This window comes from Scatophagus argus, chromosome 14 (assembly GCF_020382885.2).
Source record: "Scatophagus argus isolate fScaArg1 chromosome 14, fScaArg1.pri, whole genome shotgun sequence".
NCBI lineage: Eukaryota > Metazoa > Chordata > Actinopteri > Scatophagidae > Scatophagus > Scatophagus argus.
The window spans coordinates 11494972-11516471 of NC_058506.1; the positions used below are offsets into that span (position 1 = coordinate 11494972).

The following is a 21500-nucleotide window of genomic DNA, read 5'->3' on the forward strand; positions in this document are numbered from 1 at the left end:
AATTTGGTCTTTGTGTTAATAAGAACATCACTCTCTCAAATTTAGAAATCAAATTTCTTACACTAACAACAAACTTGTTTCTGTTGAATGATTGTTTCTCAGTAACTGCTGAGAACAAAAACACCATCATCCATGCAGTACAGTACCTGTGTCTGTACGTCTTTGTTGTGGCGACCGGAAAAAGCTGCAGACTCCCTGTGCACAGATGACGAAGATCTCGAAAGGGGAGTCAAGAGACTGGATCTGCTTTCCGACGGTGAGTCCCGTTGTTTTGACTGTTTGTTCTCTTTTTGGTTCCTTCTCTTTCTGCTCAGCTGTTCTTGGGTGCAAGGTCCCACTCACAACCTGCTCTGGACTTAAAGCGTAACATCGGATCAAGCTATTATCCCAGGTTGGTTAACAACCCGGTGAGAAAGTATTATCTTATTCATGAATGGACATGTCTGTTTATTGAATGTCACCATGACGCATGGTATTTGTTCCACTAAAGCCCCCTTTGTATGTTCATAATCTTCACTTTCTTAACAGTATGGAATGTGTAGGGTGCTCTGCTTTACTGTGTGCTATTTTAATTAAAGTAGGCTACTGTAATTTTTTCCTAAAGGGAAATGTCTCTGGGCACAAGTGTTCCGATGGGCATCTGATTTGCATAAGGAACAGTCCGACATTTTGAGAAATACATTTATTTGTTCTCTTGCTCTGTCTCTATAGCCAGAAAACAGTTTGATTAGTTTAGCAGACTGTAAACAGAGAGAAACAACTAGTTTGGCTCTGTCCAACAGTAACAAAATTCACTTAACAACAGCTCTAAAGCTCCATGGACATGTTATACTTTGTTTGTCTGATGAACATAAAGGACATCCCCGCATCAAGCCTAGTTTTTTTAATTAGATTAAATATACTACACATATAATATTAACTGACATGCTTAGAGGTGGATTTTGTGACCAGACGTGACAGGGAGATCAATCCTCTTATCTAACTTTGGACAAGAAAGCAAATGAGCACATTTAACAAAATGTTGGACCAGTCCTTTAAAATTTTCCTAAAAGGAAGTAACGAGACTCCTTTTTTTTTCAAATAAATGACCAGCACTGACAAGTCTATATTGGTGGGAGAGGGAAATTGACCAGCTGTTTGACCTGTAATCAAAAGATTTGAGACAGCTCAGATTTAGTTACCTTATATTTAAACTATATTATTGCTGAGGTTATTTTTCAGAAAGTAGACCTTCAGAAAATACTTTTGCTCTTTGTTTTTCAGTCCTGTAAGACTAGAAATAGTCTGAGATAGAACATTTGAACCTCTTTATATAAATTAATATAGTTGTCACTCATAAACGAAATAATGATCATAAAAGTTTGCAGTTCAAAGGCTGTCTTCTCAGACACCCACACACTGGGTAAAGTATCATTAAACATCTGACAAAATATGTTGCAGCTCTCTGTGCTGGCCTGTCTTCTGCCTCATAATCGGGATTTTGAGTAATCTTTTCCACCCAAACCTGATTAATTTTACCCTGCCTACTACAGTATATGCGGGTGTGTGTGTGTGTGTGTATTTGTGTGTGCACGTGTGTATAAAGTGGCTGCTGTCTGCCAGCTTATATTGAGGGTGCCTGCAGAGGCTTTAAATATTATTCATTTCTGTAAATTACTGTTTCGTTTGCTGAATTATATGTTTAATTTTTATGTATTTTCTCTGTCTATCTTTGCTTTATCCAGTTTATGTGCAGTCACTTTTTAAATGGATATGCATGTCTATGGATTAAATGTTTTTGACCATGTGCAAGGGTCTGTAGCTTGTCTATACAAAAAAACAAAAAAACAAAAACAAAGTGAATATATCAACAGTTTAGTATAATATGGTTTAGTAACATTTAATTCACAGTTTCTGTCAAGCCCCAGTGCACTGCAGTGTCATTTCTTTTTCCATTTTTTCCCCCAAATCCTCCAGTAAATTTATTTATATATAAATAAATAAATAAATTTACTAAATTCCGTAAATTCTGAACACATTTTCAAATATTCCTACAGTAAGAAACAAAATGTCCATGAAAGCATTTGTACAGTCGCTTTACTTCTTTTATTCTTTTCTTTATGTCTCCAATGTACAGTAGTGTTATTGGAAGATAAGATGACAAAAAGGCACAAATTCACGATAAAAGAAAGAAAAACAGGAGACAAGTTAACAGGAGTGAGAGAGAGAGAGAGAGAGAGAGAGAGAGAGAAAGCCAGAAAGAAGAGAGAGAAAGAGAGAGAGGATTTAAAAACAGTTCGGGGTTGTTTAATCATTTGGTTTCTTATTCTGATTATAAATTGAGGAATCTAACAGCAGATATCTATGAGATTGTCTCTGTTAAACCATATTCTCTCGCAAGTTTGTATCTTCAGGCTCTTAAAATGGACCTGCTGTCAGTATCCACATCCAATTTGTCTTCGCTTATTGTGTGTGTGTGTAAGTATAAACGCCAAACCCCTCCAGCGCTCAGTTGAAGCTGCTCCTAAATGCAGGATAATTTCCCCGCGATCCTCATTGTTAACCAAATCTAAATTGCACTGAGGCTCCACTCAGGGCCGACAATATCAGCTAATTGTGTGGATCAATGAACTGACCCAAGCTGCCGTTACATATTCCTTCTCAGTGAGAGATGCAAGTGTAGTTTAGAGACTGACAACAGAGGTACAACAACACTCAGAACAAAAATATATATCTATACACTGTCCTGCCAATGAGACGTGCTCCCTGTGAGGGAAGACTGTGAGGAGAGAAATATTGAAATGAGTTTTTTGCTGCGCTTTAAATATTTTTTTTCCTCCAACTACAAACCACACAGCAACTCAGCTCTTCAGTGCTTTGCTAGAGCAATATGTAAGAGTGCTTTTTTTTAAAAAATGTCTAAAGCTGATAGTATTCCTCAGAATATCTTATCAGCACTAAATTTCAGCAACTATGACTCTAATAGCTTTGTGAGAGCAACTCGGTCACTGTGGTCTTTGTGATGCTGAATACTTAGCCATGGAGCGAGAGGACAGTGTCAAGAGAGTGTGGTGTGCTGTAGGTTTGGCAGGACAGTCTGGTCTATATATATATATATGTGTTCATCTACATTAATTTATTTACTATTTACAAAGTCAATACATACAGTACATCCACAAATCTCCATGATTCAGTTGGTAGCCCCATCACAGACAGTGAGTAAGATCCTTAATGAACAGAAAAGTGGAAGGGATGGAAGGGCCGTGTTTTCTTTAAAGAGGAGGCAACAGCTTGCAGGGGGTTTCGAAATTTTATCTGACAAACAGATGTATGAAATACATGAAAAACATATTAAAAAGAGTCACAAGAGTGACTTTAGTAGGTACAAAGTAGGTCTGTCCTGTTATGCTTGCCAGTAATGCCCTGAGCAGTCACTAATGTTATTAAGCCTTACTATCTTTATGGCCAATTAAAGAAATTTGGATTTATTGGCTACAGTGCTTGGGCTTCAGACAAAACACATTAAAGTATAATGACTACTCTGATATCATCATGTGACTAGTCATAATTCAACAGGCCCTGAAGACTGGTGTCAAAGCTGTACTGTAAAAAGAAAATCCACCCCAGTTTTATGAGTAACTCAGGGCTATGATGATTTAAATATAATATTGCTTAGCTCTGTCTAGTCACAAGTCGAGCTGTCCTTGTAGCTACAGTTGCAACAAAGGTCAGGCCATTAAAATGTTAATTAAAAAAAATAAAAATACATATTGGCCCAATACAGACTTTTTATTAAAAACTGGACAGAATGCAGTTTTTATTTAATGATTGCCAATGGAAAGCCCTTTATTAGATATTTGTAGTGTTTAACATTCAATCAGATCAGATGCAACTCAAGAGTGTATTATTATGCTTTTGTAACAATATAGATTTTATATATATATTTTTTAATTATTAGACTTTTAAAAATACAACTGAATTGCTATATTCAACTTTTGAAAATGATCCAATTTGACATCAATTAATATTAATTAATTGGTGCAAAATGTCTGTTTTTAAATCCTCTATTCAAAAATACTTGAGCCTTAATTAATCAAACCCCCGGAAGTTCAGTGCTTAGACAGAAGGGACAGTTATAATTATCTTCTTGTTCTCATGGCAGTTTTAAAGCTATGACATCTTTTTTATATGATCCAAATGTATTAATTGCAGATGGTGCAGATGTTATATATCATATCTGTTGCTTGCTCTTTAAAGTTTTCACAGAGTGAAAAGATGTGGAAGGAGAGCGAACACAGGATGCACTTAAGGGTAATAAAAGTAACTGAAGACAAAGGAGGCCAAACAGTCATCAACAAAAGAATGAAGGTTAGTGCCTGCTGTCGTCACTGTAGCCGTTTCTTGTTCCCTTTTTTTACCCAGTGAGCACACTATTAAAAATGACAGGCTTCAGATTCCAGCAGAAGAAAACCCACCTCATCCAGAAACAGCCACGATAAAACCAGCATTGAATAAATAATTAATCCACAAATTAACCATCCTCGACCTTCAGCCCGGACTCTGCTGTGCTAAAACTGTTTTCAGGACAGAAACAAACAGTAGAGTAATATATATTTGCAATGATAAAGGAGAGACCAACGTGTCATGGTAGTTATTGCTATCGCTGGATAAGACCATTTATCCACTGGAGGTGACATGATGGGTGACAGGGCAAGAACTAATGCAGACTGCGTTAAGTTGTTAAGTTTCACTTTCAAAGAAACACTATCTATCAGTGGAAAGAGCTGTATATCAATGGTAAAATCACTGCCATGACAACAAGTTTCGCAGTTAAAAGGATGTGAAGTCTGGAGACACAAAGACCATCGGACAAAAGATGAAAAGAGAGACAGACTCACCTATGGCTGGTCTACTGTGCATTTCCCTTTTCTGAGTAATAAATTTGACTTCTGTCCTTGTATACTATCTCTGGCTGCATGTATGTGTGTGTGTTCTCTCAGGCAGTCTCTTTGAACCGCCTGATGAAATTAAAGAGCACAAAATGACAGAGTGAAATAAAAATGTCAGGAAACCTTACAACGCTAAACACACACACACAAACAGAAGCACGCACACACAAACTCACGAAGCAGCAGAAAAGCCAATGAATGCCTTAACATACTAAGGGATACACTGGGGGAAAAAATTCTTGTCTAGTAGGTTAGGAGTATAGCCGAGACAACGTAGCACTCTCAGCACAATCCTGACCACACAGCTGTAGTTTGCAGACTTGCAAGTTGATTTAAACAACAAAAGGAAACACTGCATAAAGCATGACAGAAGAGAGAAGAAGAAAGTATGACGGCGAATCGAAAAAAAAAAAAGTAGTCAACACACACTGACAGGATACAGCTTGGTCTGGAAAAAATAAACATCCACAAACTTACAGAAAAATCATTTTAAAAACCCTGTTTATATATATTTATATATTTATATATATATCTCAATACAATTATTCAGCTCCCCGATATACGGTATACTGTATATACACACCATGGGGATGTCTTAAATAGAAATAAATCCTAAATTGCAGAGATAAATGACACTATTCTCTGTAGTTTAGAATGGTTTAGAGACTGAGAGGACTGACAGACAAAGTCTATAGTGTTGCTACTGGAGGCCTCAGAGCAGATGGGGAGATGGGAACACTGGATGGAAAAACAAATAGAAATGATTGGGACTCAAGGGAAGACAGATGTGGCAGAGGAGATCAGCTGAAAATTGGGAGTTTACTGGGTCCAGGTCCCTGAAAACCAGACTGTACTGGGGAGGGGTGGGGGTTGAACCGACCGGTCAGACATTGTGTCAGTTGGAATAGAAGGAGGATGTGAATCCGCTGGTGTCTGGGTACTCTTCTTGTCTGAAAGAGATAGAGCGAATTATTTATTGGCACGCTCCGATATCACATCGGATTTAGAATCTCGCCGATAACAGATGGCCTCAGAGGCTAATACTTGACATTTAGGAGGTAGGAACTCTAACTCATTTTTTGATTAGGAGCTCTTAAAACTGCACCAATCAATATTTTTATATTAACAATGGATCAAATGTCTGCTTGTAATGTGAAAGGTGTTGCTTATCGTGCCAAACCCACAAATATTATTGTCCCATTCTGCAGGTTCCTGCAGCCCCATGGAGCTTTTTAGCATCCTTCAGTCCATTTGTTCACTGTTCATATCTGACAGACAGTTAGCGATTGGCAGGTGAACACAGAGAAGCATTTAGTAGTTAAAGAGCCAAATATTATGTTCCTAAATCAAAGCTAAAAACAGAGAAAACAAATGGCCAAATGAATGCTCTGTAACTTGCTAACACATTAACTAGATGATAATATGTCCGTGTTGTAGCTTACATCATGTTCTGTTCTGTTGCTTTGGATTTCAGTATTAAAGAATTGCTTCTAAGATAAACTGAGGGGGCATTTTAAAGTTGAAAAATAAACTTGAGAAATGGTTCTTTTGTGGACAATATACATAATGGCATCGCCACTTGGCATCACTAAGGACATTTCTGTGCTGTATTTTCTTCTAATTTACACTTGTAGCTACTGATATATTTGACAGCTGATATATCAGTCACACTAGTCAGATTAGTGCTAAAACAAGTAGCTGAATTTGGTATTTAAATAAAATACCAAAAATTCTGTGGTTCTAGCATTGTTTTAGCTTTTAAATTTTCAGCTTTTCTGTGTTTTATATGGTTGTATACAAAGTATTTTTAAAGGTCCAGTGTGTAGGATTTAACGCTATCTAGTGGTGTGGCTGCAGATTGCATCCATCTGAACACATTTCGCCTCATTCTCCCCTATGAAAGGCCCTAAAAATGTGAAAACGCAAAAGGCCCTTTCTAGAGCTGGTGCTTAGTTTGTCCCTCTTGGGCTACTTTAGGAACATGGTGCTGCAACAACTTCCTCTGTACATATGAGAGGTTCAGTCTAGTGTATGAAAACACGGTGATTCTTGGCTTGTGATTAAACACTAATGTAGGCATAACTATGAACACTGGACTTTCAAGTCTCTATGAGGGCTGACAGCCAACAAATATTACACAAAACACTCAAATTCCTCTCACCTGATGAGCAGCAGCATTCACGGTCCAACACAACCTCAGTCCTCTAGAGCCACCATCCCTTTCACTGGGTCCTTCACTCTCATCTGAAACACACAAGACAAACAAATTGTTCACAACATAGAGCGTGCATGTCCTCAGGACTCTTAGACACTGATTGAACTACTCCATTTTACTAATGTGTTTACTGACTGAGCAATAAAATTCTTATCAGAAGAAAGCAGGAATGTTGAGCTCTGTCCTCCTCAGTCTTTTTGCTTACCTCATCTAGCTCCTTGCGTGTCTCCTCCTCCATGCGACGGATGTCTTCCATGTTCAAGTCAATCCACTTGTCGATCCAGCAGAACAGCTGACGGTGGAAATTAGTGAACAAGCGCTTCTCTTGCTGTGAAACAACATAAAGAGAAGGATAAAGAGAAAAGTCATTTTGTGGTTAGAAGAAAGGAAGCTCAAGTTTGAATTGCAAATGATAAAATCTGTTTGATTGCTGGAACTGTTCAATTGCACTGACAGGTGCAACACACGGCATTGCAGCAACATCACATTTGTTATCAGCTGCCCCACCTGATCTTGGCCGGTGACAGCCTGTATGAATACCGATTATAAAGTGACAAACTCGTATGTTACAAAGACCGAACTGTAAACAAACCTTTTGAATGAAGTTCTCCACTTTATTCTGCAGGCCCCACCACTTGAATTTGACGGTGACCAGTTTGTAGGCACACATGTGTGGGCAATCTTTCTTGTTAAGAAGTTCCTTCTGCAAGAGCACAAAAACACACACAGCCATTTCTGGACTGTCAGCAAAGATTGCCAGTGTATAATATAGATATAGGCTCAGTATTTTTGATTTTATTTTTTTTTTAAATAAGAAACTAATGAGTGAAAAGTGAGACATGTATGAAAAAACACTATACCTTCCAGTCTGGTCCTAGAGGACCTCGTCCTGTCTTGACTGACTTGTACCTGCAAGGATCCTCCTCTGGCTTGTAGTCCTGGAGAAAAAGAGATGAAAACCCAGAATGAATGACACGGATGAAGCGACAAGGACGACGTGGATGAATATGGACCCTAAGCTAAACATATTCACCTTCGGCTCCACTTGGCTTCTATCTGCAATATCAATATAGACTACATCCACCTTCTTCCAGGTTTCTGCATCCAAGCCGTGTACCTGAAACAGAAGTGCAGATCACAATTAGATACTGGCTCAACACTCTGTAGGTGGCCCAAATGCAACATAGACCAGAGACCGGAACTCAGAGATAACATCTTTTTGATTCATTTATATTCATTTATATATAAGAACACTGTGCTCAAGTAATTAAGGCAGCTCAGGGATTGTTTCTGTGGGTGCACAAGAATTTATACAGCAGTCTTTTGATTAGGAGACAAGTCAACATACTGTAGCAGTAGGAAATGTCAGAGCTACACAGCTAGCAGTGGATGAAAAGGATGATAAACACCTATGCAAGGTGTGCAAGGTGTGAGATCACGCATCAGTGGTGCAAAATGAACACTATTTTGTCACATGCATTGTTTAAACCCAAAAAACAAACAAAAAAAAACAAAACAAAAATGCTCAGACACATACGTACACCTCCTCAGATCCTTATAGCCTTTGCTAACTACATTTCAAAGTGAAGTGAGAGAGGAGCCTGCTCTTAAACAAACAGATTCTCATTGGACTGTTTAACCCAAAATCCAGTGAGTAATTACATTTTCAAGGTTTCCCGTGTCAGGTTTGTGCCATGTCTCGATCTTGATCAGGAAGTTATCTTTCATATACTCATTCTGTAGAGAAAAGAGAAACAATCCTGAGTTAAGAAGGAGCAGCGAGCCTACAGAAGAATACATCAGCAAGTGAGAAAGAAAACAAAAATGTAACTGACACAGTTCGCTCTCCTGCTCTCTCACACACACAACCACACAGAGTAACGTCTGACTATCCCTGATGCTGCTGTGTCACCGAAAAAGATCACATTTCTCTCTCAATTTTCAGGTTAATTTATTTCCTCTAAAGGCATCAGTGTGTCCTTTGTGTCAACATGGAAGGAAGAAAAAAAAAATACTTACAGTGATAACTGCAGAGCCGGATGAAAGGAAGTGCAGGAGCAAACAGCGAGAAAGAAAAAAAATAATGCAGTTGAAGAACATAGGAGACATATAATAGCATTCACAGTGTCAGACAGTGAGCAGAGGTCAAGGGAGCCAACGACTGTGTGTTCAGGTTGTGCCTTTAACTGTGTTAGTATGACAGATGGTGTGTGTGTGTGTGATCTCAACCCGAAAGGCTCGAGTGGTTGCATGGCTCTTCTCACTGGACACACAGTTAATTATTCAAGGACTCCTTCAAAGTGACAGAGTTCCAGAGAGGCAGGGACAAAGAAGTACCAGAGGAAGAGCCTCTTCGAGAGATCAGCATCGATGCAACCTCTAAGTTATTTGAATCCATTTTATTCACACTTTTTTTTGGACTGAGGAGACCAGGACATTAGTTTTAGCATCATTATACTGTATCCTTCAATTAGCCAAAAAAGCTCCTTTAAAATCAACAAAGTCGACAGTAGTTATGGAAGTCCTGGTACCTAGTTGGTTGTGTATATTAGTGGACAGCTCTTAAATACCTAATATAAAGAAATACACAAGCTGTTGTTGTTGTTGTTTTCAATTACTATCATGAAGTCTGAGATGTCTCAGGTCTACACTTGGGTCTCTGAAAATCAATAACAAATGCAATAGTAGAGATTGCATCCTGATGGGGCTTGATGCGTGTTTGTTTGGATTTAAAGCATAGCTTATGTTTTATTGTGGACGGAATTTCTCATTTCTGTCGTGCTTCTTATTTAAAGGGTTTCTTTGCTGCCATGTACCAACCCTTTCTTTCAAAACAAACAAACAAACAATAAAATCTTAAAAGCCAACAATGTTGCCAACGAAAACATGTTCACAGATCATGTATGTGATAATCATAACTTCTTTTATGCTAACCTTTCAAAGATGATGCTGTGTGCATTTGTGTGTGCTGGAACAAGACTTGTGTGTGTGTATGTGTGTGTGTTACCTGTGCGACAGTATGGGTACGCGTTCCAGGCTTTCTCGTGGATGTTGAGAGCTGAAGCTGGAGCCAACATTCTGACGAATGACGGCACTTTACTGCATGATGGTGAAGTGAAGAGAATCCAAGAAACCAAGTTCAGTTTAATGACGTTTCAGGTATTTCATTTTTACTGTTTTGAATATATATTTCAACCCAAACTTACACATCTACGTAGTTAAGTTAGCAAATAAGCCCGTTTCAAACTATTTCTTAAAAAAGGAGTCTTGTGGGGGCTTTCACCTTACTGGGCTGCATGGAGTGAACCGAGAAGGAGTCTTTAAAGTGATGGGATAATAGAGTGAAGCAGAAAACTAAATGAATGGACAGGAGCCAAGAGATGTGGCCTGAAGGGAGAGATGAATGAAGTAGTCTTACATGAGTGAATGCTTACCTCTGCAAATGGTAAATTTTGTGTGTGTACTGTCCCTTCTCTCCATCTTTTTCATAGGGCTCATTTTTCAGCACCTCCACTCCTTCTCCTCCACCTGTCTCATTCTTACTGGCCTCAGCCACAGAGTACAGCTGGCCAACCTGGTACTGAAAAAAGGAGGGAAAAAAACAGGTTGGACTGAGGGAGAATGTGTGTTTAAAGGAAGAATTAAGTAGTTGCATCAAGTTGCCATGTGTTGCCATGTGTTACCCTGTACACGAGAGGGCTTTCAGAATCACACAAGCATCTTTATTTTAAATGTGTATTTCATTGGCTTAACTGATGGAATAACTTCTGCTTCTCATCCTGTTCCACAGTGCTACCTTCTCCAGTCTTCTGAATCCCCATAATCTCTCACAGCCACTCCTATCTTCTTTTCCGACCTTCTTGTTTTTTTTTTTTTGACCCTGTTTGTTTCCTGTTTCACCTCTCTCTGCCTCTCAGTCTGCTATCGTCCTGATCCTGAGAGTGCATGTGAGTGTTTAAACACAGGACAATGGCTCCTTTCATTTCTTAATCACCTCTAATCCACCATATAACCTCGGCACAAAGCTGGACCAGAACGCAGACACACTTGCAACATCACAAAGATGGAACAAGTCCAAGTTATTAGATTAGAGAGATTACAGTTATCCTTTCTATTCCATTATTTATGTAAAACAACTTTTTGTAAAATCAAACAGAGAGAACATTACAGGTCACATGTTTACACACATACAACAAAATAAAAGCAAAATCACAACCTGTTGCAACAGTTTGCAAACTTAATCTTTACAGAACCTAACAAACTAAGGACAGAGTACGTTTGACATCAGAAAGTTAGTCAAGGTCACAAGTGAGATTGATGGAAAGCCTCGCTACAGAGTCAAATGGTGATTGAATGCTATGCCTCAAGATTTAACCTCAGCACACCTAAAAATAGTGTTTTGGAAAACATGGAGACAAAAAGTGAGAGATTAAAATGCAAAAATAAAAATCAGAGCACAGTTAATGGTTAACGATGAGCCTGTGCTCATATATGAAAATGTAAAAGAAAGAAACAAAATGACAAAAAGAATTTTAAGAATTTAAATTTTGCTTTAAAAAAACCCATCTGTTCATCTGTTCTGGTGCTTTCAAGAAGCACAACAGAAGTTCAGTTAAATTGAAATGGATGCAAATTAATAAACATGTGCATTTAATGATTTGTGGTTATAGAAGCTGTTGTCCTTGATGAAATCAGTTTATCTTCATCTTCTACAATGAACTGAATGAAGGCTGGTACAAACAAACATTCCAGAAAGGCTTTTTCTCTCTGACAGAAAACCTTAAGATCAATGTGTTGGACCGTTGAAATGTCAGACTCCATATCTACAATTTTATTCTAACAGGGTCCAGAAATGAAAGTGGCTTTCTTAAGCCCACTCTGGATTTGTGCACCTTAAAACGTAATTAAACACTCATATAAATTCACCCCCTGTACGAACACGTAATACTGCATGAGCCATAATTTCATAAGCTGGGTGCAAATGTAGCTGCAGTTTTACTATTTTGCAATTAGAGCAACCAAAAGACATCTGCAACAAACCAGTCCATTTTAATGCTATTAAACTGTGACACTGATTTTGTTGCACCAAAAAATGTTAGTTTTTCTCCAACATCAATTAATTTGACTGTTTGAGAAAATCAAAGCTCTAGGAACAGATTCCCTTCAGCAGTAACAAGCCTTAGGCAAGCCAAGAACTATGAGACTTTGTAGTAATTCCAGATAACACATACGTGGTTATAGTCATAACCGTGAAATTAACAGGGATAGTGAACCAAGGCCAAATCCCAAATATATTTACAGTGGGACTTTTGGATGTTGAAAGGGTGACAAAAAAACACATCAGTGAGCAGAAAAGTCACGATTCAAAGACCGCTCACTTTCATCGTGACCTCTTGACCTTTTGTGTGCATTTGAAAGGTTACTCCTGCGTAGCAACAGCAATGTCAGACAAAAAAAGACACCACACAGATGTAACGAGACTGTTCTTTCAAATCAGCTGCAGACGCAAATGCAACTACAGAATAAATAAATGGGCTACAGGAACAGCAAAGCCTCCTGGGTAAACAGTGCTGGACAATTATAATTCAACCTTGCCTTATGAGGGTGAGTCCAAAGAACTTCCTTCTTTTATACAAATTAAATAGTGATAATGTTTCAGGTTAAAATTGCCTTTTGGGGAGAAGTTAACAGATAGGAAATTCAATTCAGTAGGTTTTTCAGAGGTTGGGAACAGTTCAGAGAGGTTAATCCACAGTTGACCCTCATGAAGATACGACTGCTGTGCTCTTCGAGAGAATCAAACTGATTTGTGGGCAAAAAGTAAAAGAATTTAAAGAATCTAGATTGAGCCAATGATGGATAGAATCACTGCGCCTTTAAAGAAAACTGGTGGCAAATAACTGAAGACTGCTGCCTCAGAGAGTCAGAGAGACAGAGGAGCTGAAGCTCTGGAGGGATGTGATTCACTGACAGAGGAGGGCACATGCAGTTCCACAGACAGGGGATGTTACTCAGCTGTTATTGGCCTTTGTGGATCATATTTTAGTCAAATTTTAATATTTTCCCAGTGTCTAAAGGTGACATAGCATACTGACTGCGAGTGCTCTAGAGGAAACCTGCCTCATTATCTAGAGATATGGCACACCTAAAGCTACAAACACACACGGTGGATGAGAAGCAACATGTTCTAAGGCCTACATAAGCCAAATGCGAAGGGAACAAATCAGTAGTACCAATGGCTTATAGCTCTGAGACACAATGAAAATCCAAATATATAGCAATCAGAGGATATTTTCAAATCTCAGATCTGGCGTGTAACCCAATGACTTAAGAGCAGTTGCTGTTTTTATAATTTGCATCAATGACATGAAACTATCTCTGTTTGACTTCCTTTATTAATGCCAGACAGAGACATTGATGGAAAAAAAGATTAAAGCTGTTTAAGCCACATTATGTGACTATTTTATCTTAAATAACAGCCTCAGAAGCATTTTGATGGCATACTGATTCAGATTAGGGTGAATGCTGTCTCAGTGTCAGCTACTCAGCCCCCCTATTGCTTGTTTCTGGACTATGTAACTTCACTGAGCGAGGAGAATCACAGTGTGTCACACTTTACAGTGCTAAATCACACACACCACCAACTATCATTGACAGGAAGTAGGAGGGACACAGTGAAGAACATCTGCACTGGGCGTGAAACAGCTGTAGCTCAGGAAGTTGAGCGGTCATCCACTAATCAGAAGTTCGTGGTTCGATCTACATATGGAAGCGTCCTTGGGTAACACATTGAACCATCGCTCTTCCATCAGTGTGTGGGTGTATTGTTCCTGATGATGTGGCACCTTGCAAAGATACCCAATGCTTATGCGTGAACGGGTGAATTCTTGCTCTTGCTGTAAAGCGCTTTGAGTGGTTGGTCGCCATATGAATACAGTCTATTTATCACCAGAATTGGAGTCGGGCTCAGTAGCCTCTATCGGCATCGGAGAGTAGGGAACAGAGCATCACCAAGCGAGAGGCTGAACAGACGTAAATCTCAGGCTGGCTTTTAGTTGTTCACAAGAACTTTGCTGGATGTGTTTGCAACGTTGTCAACAAGCTAGTTTTTGATCATATGCCAAGTTGGGAGACACAACAGCTGGGACAGTTGTGTCGACAATAACAAATTATGAGGGACGCCAAACTGCACAAAAATAACAATTTCTCCACAATGTTGCTTTAAAGCTTTAAAAGAGGCTGAAAGCAGATGTTCCAATGTTTTCAGTCAATATATGTGTCAAATAAATGAAGATGTAAAGAATACATAAAGAGGACATATCATTCTGCAAACAGGTTATCATCTCTGACTCCTCATTGCTGCTTTACACTCACACTTGAAAGTATTTATAGTATGCAAGAGCCGATCTTGTGCCATCTGATATTCATTTATGGCTCAAACTTGTCTATTAAAACTAGATTCTCCCATGTCAGTGCAAATAAAGCATAAATATCAGGGTGACAGCAGATGGGAGGGGGGACACAGATGGAGTCATGGAAGTAGTTTCAGGTGACTCATTTACGATGCAGGCCTGAATAGAGGAGCAAACTGCAATGGAAATGAGGATATCAGAGGACAGATGGACACAGGGAGAAAAGAGGACGAGGACAGTGAAAGACTGAGCTGACTGTGTTGATTCAGCGGTATATGTGACTGAATTCCTTTTAACATCAGAGCAGTAAAATATCGAGATAACAGTTTTATTTTTTCTCACAAGATGCTAGCGCTGCATCTTCTTCGAAGCATAATGTGAATATGTGATAAAAAGTCTTATGTATGTGTTACATAATTATGCATAACTCAAACATAAACACATATGAAATTCCAAAGTTACTGAAAAAAGCTGAGCCTTGGTGATGGTGGGGACTTGTTCATTTTTACAAACACAGCAAACCAGTGAATCAGACAACAGAAGCTGAGCCTTCAGCCATTTTAAGTCACACACACAGACACACAGAGACTGAAACATACTCAAACCAAACTTACCTCTTCCACAGAAATAGGAAGGATCACTCGACTAGAAGGAAAGAAAAAAGGAGGGAAGTTACTCAAAAAATCATAAAGGGAAAATTGAACCAAAATTTTTGTGCTTGAATCTGTGTGTTGAGGCTACAAAGGCTTGACTTTAACAATCTAAATCTTGCTGACATTGGTGGGCTTAACACACACTGAACACCAGGTTGATACAGTAATTCCATTCACAGTGAAAAAAACAAGACATCAAGATCCAGATTCATTTGGATTACTTCGCCTTAAGACTGGTTTTAATTAGCTCAAACTCAAAAGGCTTGTTTTCCCCTGTGGACAGTCCTGTGATGTCGTTTAAGCTTGTCATAAGTTACAGGTATTAGAATATGACATTTATCTTGCTCAAATTAGGTAAAAATGAACCTTCGCTGTGAACTGGATTGGCTGGGATAAATACTGAGTGGTTAACTGACATCTTTAACCATTCAGCTCTGTATAGACCTGGACACCAATTATCTGACAAATATGCACTTTTCCATTATGCTGTCTCAGAGGGCTCTTCATCTGAGTATGCCAGCAGCGAGTTATAATAAAGGACTACAGTATATGAGCTATACCAGTGGTACATCACACACAGTTATGGTGCTTCATCGACTTCCATCAGCATTAATCAGTTTCCCAGATATGTTCTTTATAGAGGAAATGTATGTCTTACAGGGCCAAGAGTAAATGGCCTCAGATGTTTTTGGAATTGTTTGGCATGACACATTGTCTTTTATTAACAGTAATTACAAATCTAACATTTCAAACTAAAAAAAAACCCCAGCCTGTTAAGAATGAAATTCACATATTTGAAATTGACACTGAGTCATCAGGAGAGAATAAATGATCTATTATTTGCTGTTGTGAGAATGAAATGAGAACATGCTTCACTGAAAACAGCAAGAACAAAACTTAGACGTGAAGCCAGTTCTTTCTTTACGTTATCCACTGGAGATTATACTTCATATGAGAATGCACTGATTTTTGATAGGCTATCATTATTACTGTGAATTCATAGACTAAAGACAAGGTGTTTATAAAGTGCAGGACTATCTTATCCATTGTGCTATGTATTGGAGAAATATCAAGCTACATCTTTGTATTTGTATATGTATACTTTACTTTTGTATATAAATAGGCTGCAAAGTACAAGGCTTCTCTGCCCAATGCAAACCAATTAGCTGTTTGCGTTCTGACTCCACTTCCTGTTACCCATCTATGTGGATATTTCTGCTGTGCTTCTTAAGAAATAAAACCCAGCCCGACACTCATTAACTTCTGTCATTTTCCTCAAATTTTTTTTTATTTTATAGTTTTTAATGTTTTTATCGTTTCAAAAAACGCTTGCATGTTTCTGCAGCTCAGCTGAACAGCACCTCCTGTTGGACGGAAAGTAAACACGCTTGTGACCAACAGTGGTTACACTGGACCCACAGCAGTATATGTATAGCATAGGTTCATAATCTGCTTATCTTGGATAAACAAAACTTTGCAGATAATTAATGTACAAGATTTTGTGTTCCATGTGTTCCTGCAGCCAAAACAAAACATTTGTCTGTTTCACCACTATGTTGACAAAAGAGTGTTGGGAAATGGAGCTGGCTAGAAAAAAATGACCACATAAGTCCCAAGAAAATGAAGACATCCATGCCAACACTCTTTCCGAATGACAGTTTGTTTTTTTGCACATGGACTGGATCCTCAGTGGAAACTCAAATGAAAGACAATGGTAAAACATTCTGCTTGGAGTTTGCATAAAGCATGTCACACTACACAAACAATACTTAAGAGATGTATAATAAAAGACTTTTTAGTAGCACAATTTAGTCACCATTACCTACAGTGTTTCACTGAGAAATCTATTAGACACATTCACCATTATGATCTAATGATCAGCATTTCATAAAGTAGGTTAATGTGTTGATTCAGAGTCAGCACTGCTGCTTTGGATCATAAGTCCACTAATATTCTCTCTGACACTTGCCTGAAACTCCTCCTGGTGATGTAATCCAATAATGTAACGTAATAACCTTCTTTTTGTAGCTTGTTATGAATTATGAAATTAAGAAATGACAAGTTCAGTCTGGTATAATGTGGAATATCATCACCATTTGACCAATCTATTTATACAGAAAAAACCCCCACTGCTGGTTGGTTAAAATGACACAGTGGTGCAAGTTTATGTCAACTTAAAAATTATTTGGATTTATTCTTTGGTGATGCAGCCCCAGTGCACATCTGCAGATCTGTGCAGACACACATACAGTATGAACATGTTAAGAGGGATTCATCTTAAACACACATACACACACAGTATTTCTGAGCTCGCAGAATATCATACACAGCTTAAACACGTTGCACCGCCTCCTTTCTTGGACACTTGTGCACATGTACAGTACGCAGCTTTGTTGATTGTTTTGTAACTGTGTGATGTATGCCTAAATTCAGATAATCCTGCATCCCACTCGCCAGTGAATGTAATCTGGGCCTGAGTCCCAGCCAGACAGTGGATGGGAGACCAGATGCTGCAAGGAAGCCAGAGAGAGTGTCAAACTCAAATGACAATATTAAAATGCGTTTGATTTTCCAATGTCTCCTACAATTTTCTTTACATTGAAGCGTTGCAGCTATTTATGTCAGATGTCTGTTAAAACATTTATTAATTTTTTTCTTTTTATATAACACTCAGATCTCCTAAAATGATTTAGTCAATCTAATGAAAGAACACGGACCTTCATAATGTCTCTGTCTCTCTCTGCCTGCGAATCTCCTTGGTCTAAAGGTCTTGACAGGAAGATCAGGTGTCTCTCTCTGCTGCTTCAGAAAACAAACACCTCCTCTTCTCTCCTGTGTCGCACATCTTTTCTGTCTTCTCATCGTATCCCTTTTTTCAGCCTGTTTCTTCTCATTCACTGCCTCTATTCCCAGTCTCCTCATTGCACTGTACATTGTAAAGTGGCTCTCGTGTTGCTGCGCACCTGCCAAAGCTCGTATAAGTGGGAAAAAAGTGGACCAGGAGTGATTTAGGTCAGTGGTTCAGGTGAGCAGTACAGAGTCAAAGAAATCCACGTCCTGCTGTAGCACAGGAGGACACGGCTCAGTTCAGTGTCTCTTGACCCCCCCCGTGATGGTATCTTGGTGTATGTGTGCATGTATGAGCCTCTTTGTGTGCCTGTGTGTTGAGTGCATTCAGCATTTAATCGTGACCGATTTAATTAATTTCCAGGCAGACTGCTGAGACCCAGACTCTCCCTAATCACTTCAGATCTTTAGCCATGCCATCACTCTCATCCTGTGCTTTTTGTGCTGGACCATTAATTGATTAAATGCATGTGGTGGGGAAATCAAGACAATAATGAATGTTAATGAATATATTCCCGTTTAAGGCAACCTCTGATCAATATAGATCTTCTAGATTCAAGATTAAGCAGTGTCATTTTTAAGCTGCTACTATCTGAACTTTGTGCCACTGACTCTGCCAAAGAACTGCAATAAAAACAGTGCAAATATATTAGCAAATTGGGAACAAAACAAGGATATTTAATAATTCCATAAAGGGGATCTGACGGTATACTGTAATACTAAAAACGTGGAGGAAACTAGACAGAATGACTTTTTTACAGGTGGGCCACAAGCTGCTTGAGGCAAAACGAGTCTTGTGTACACTGACACCAATTAAGAGCCTGAAAATGAAGGAGCCAGAATCCTGTCTGAAGTGGACCACAATAACTAATGTACGATTTATTATTTTTCCTTTTTTGATTTGAAAGCTAAAATCGCCCAAATTCATCTGCAATCCATCGGTCTTACCCTTACTCTAACCACCAGGCCTCGGTCACTTATCCTTACAGCACACTGAGGCCTGTGGTTACAATGTGTTAAAGCAACGTGTTAACGCAACGTGTTAAAAAGCCCCAAATCTTTCCCATTTGCACGCACGATTCTACTTTACATGCCATCCCGTCCCTTCGGCACCAGCTGTCACATTCTCAGAAATGTCTGACTAGTGCGTCAAAAACTCGCCATTTTTATTTATTTTACTTTATTATTTTAATTTTATTTTTTTGCCAAAGCTTTGCAACCACCTCCCCAACCTGCCCACTCCCACCCCTTCTCCGCTTTTAGCACCTTAGCTCCTTTACACCTCTCGATATCCCCCATTCCTCCAGAGGTAAATGCCGGAATGCTCCCATCAGTCGTTTCACCTTCAACGCGCATCAATAACATGGCCACAGTGGCTTACAGGGATGGATACTGGCACGGCACGGCTTAGCCGTCACCAGCCGTCTCTTCCCTCAACAGCACCACTCCTCAACAGCATCCGTCATTTTAGCACCAGACCAAAGGACATTTTATTATCCGCAAGAGTGAAAGCCTCTGTTTGACTTGAAGGCTTGTGATGCAGAATGTGAAGGGCACAGCCATGCCTGCGCCGGCTGCTGATGCAACTACAGCCGCCGATTTGTTTTTTCTCGGTTTATTGGGTGGATGTTTTAGCGTGATGATGTGTCGAAATTATGAAAAATGATGAGGGACATGGAGTCAAGCAGATACGGGATGTCGACACCAGCCTGGCCGCACTCTTGTAATTCCACTCTCGGGCGACTGGCCACAATGTCAGCGCTGCAAAACCAGACGGATAAACGCGCACACATTCACCTCTTCCTCTCTCTCTCTCTCACACACACATTCTCACACACAGATACTTACAACTCTTTTATGAGCATTTTTTGGCGGTGCAGTAGATCCCAGAGGAGAGCAGCTCAATACAGGTCCAGAAACAGGGTCGATCCCTCCCTCCGATAGTCTCTTCTTTCTCCGCTTGCTTCTATCCCACCTCTCCCCCTCTATGTCATTCTACCTCCACAGTCCCTTATTTTCTTCAAATTCACTTCCTGATCGGGGCCGCGGCGCGGCGTTGCTGTTGCGCGCAAAGCACCGAGGCCTGCAGAGCGGACTACACGCAGAAAGGAAAGGTTCACCACGGGTGTTTTATGATGTAGTGGCAGGGTCCACGCAGCCAGGGTACATTTACTGTACAAAGGACAAATTCTACCATCTATTTTTTTTATATAATAAATAAATAAATAAATTTGACCAGGCGTAGGAGGAAAACTTAAATAAAGTTCAAGTTTATTTGTAATTCAAACTGTAAAGTCATAAAGCTAATGCTAATGCAGTAGCTGAAGTTAAACGTCTTGAACAGGCTATGCAATATTATATACTCTATAGTTTATTTTTAACTAGAAATTGACGTGCTGAAACTAAAAACAAAGGAGTGGCCGAGGCTGCAGATAACAAAACATATACGACGCTTAACCAAAATTAGAAACCACATAAGATAAGGGTATACTGTATAATTGATATAAACACTCACAGCAAATAACAAGGAATACAAAAATAGACACAAGGTGGATTTAAAAAGAATACCACCAGAAATAACTGAAACGCTGAGTTTCTCGGAACCATTTGTCTTTAGAGTGTGCTACACCCTCTGCGTCATCACAGCCACGGTGACGTAGGAGCGTGGTTATTCAGCATCAGAGCATGTATGGGCATGACACGGGGACCACCACCGCTGGCTCAGACGCACGGTGCGTCAGCTTCCTAAGCCTTTTAAACAAAGTCTCCGCATCTAATGTGATTATCTGCCTGCAGAAATCCCAGACCCCATCCGGAACCACGAAACAGCTGAAACTGTGTTCGACATTTCAGCATTTTTCACAAGATATCACATATGCATTGCAGCCATGCTGATAAATCTTGGGAGTTACAGACTCATCTGTAATTGTCTCAAGGACCCCCACTGAGGTCTCCTGGCCGAGCTTTGGTCCACCACCCACCGGTCTATACGATGGCGTTGACACGTGATGCGATGACAAGGCATCACAGGTCCCTAATCCAGCCCCAAGTCCCGGAGATCGCGGGATGAGAGTGCGTGTGTGAGAGCCTAAAATTATGTAACATCGCACTGCTGCTGTATTTATAGCGCATCTGTATCCGTCTGCCAACATCCGCTTATCATTTGTCTGTCTTCTCATCTGTAGGACCGCTTCTACTCCACTCCAGTGATGAATGAAGTGAAGGGATCTATCTATCTGTCTATCTATCTATCTATATCTTGAAAAGGTTGCCAGGTTTAATGCCATCTGTAAATAGCAGGTTTCCATTATAGTTCCTCATAAAAATAACTTCAACTAGAAGATATGTGGATTTAATTTCATACATTTAAATGGTATGTTTTGGCCTGCCTGTTTTGATAAAGTTTGTCAAATGCTTTTTGCCTTTTTTTGCCAGATGAAGTTCA

At 39.4% G+C, this 21500-nt stretch overlaps 1 protein-coding gene across 2 annotated transcripts; it reads right to left on the minus strand.

Annotated features, from left to right (window-relative positions):
* Positions 1-1993: 1993 nt before the first annotated feature.
* pitpnab (phosphatidylinositol transfer protein, alpha b) lies at positions 1994-20161 on the minus strand. 2 transcript variants are annotated; one of them, XM_046411536.1, is made up of 12 exons: positions 19302-19565; positions 15170-15200; positions 10578-10723; positions 10151-10242; positions 9163-9170; positions 8806-8880; positions 8177-8260; positions 8004-8081; positions 7736-7846; positions 7349-7471; positions 7090-7172; positions 1994-5878 (listed from the first exon to the last, which is right to left on the minus strand). In XM_046411536.1, exons 1-11 carry the CDS (start codon positions 19418-19420, stop codon positions 7125-7127), a joined length of 915 nt encoding a protein of 304 aa, XP_046267492.1. In that variant the 5' UTR covers positions 19421-19565; the 3' UTR covers positions 1994-5878; positions 7090-7124. The 2 variants fall into 2 exon arrangements, with proteins under 2 accessions (XP_046267492.1, XP_046267491.1); XM_046411535.1 differs by lacking the exon at positions 19302-19565 and adding an exon at positions 19904-20161 and having other exon boundaries at positions 1996-5878.
* Between the last annotated feature and the right edge of the window lie 1339 nt (positions 20162-21500).

Excerpts from the sequence above, each read along its gene's own strand:
- pitpnab (XM_046411536.1), bottom strand. The coding sequence starts at position 19,420 with ATGTTATTGATGCGCGTTGAAGGTGAAACGACTGATGGGAGCATTCCG. Across the intron at positions 8,082-8,176 it reads GAAGCCAAGTGGAGCCGAAG|GACTACAAGCCAGAGGAGGA; the intron begins GTGAATATGTTT and ends CTTTTTCTCCAG. Across the intron at positions 7,847-8,003 it reads CTCTAGGACCAGACTGGAAG|AAGGAACTTCTTAACAAGAA; the intron begins GTATAGTGTTTT and ends GTGCTCTTGCAG.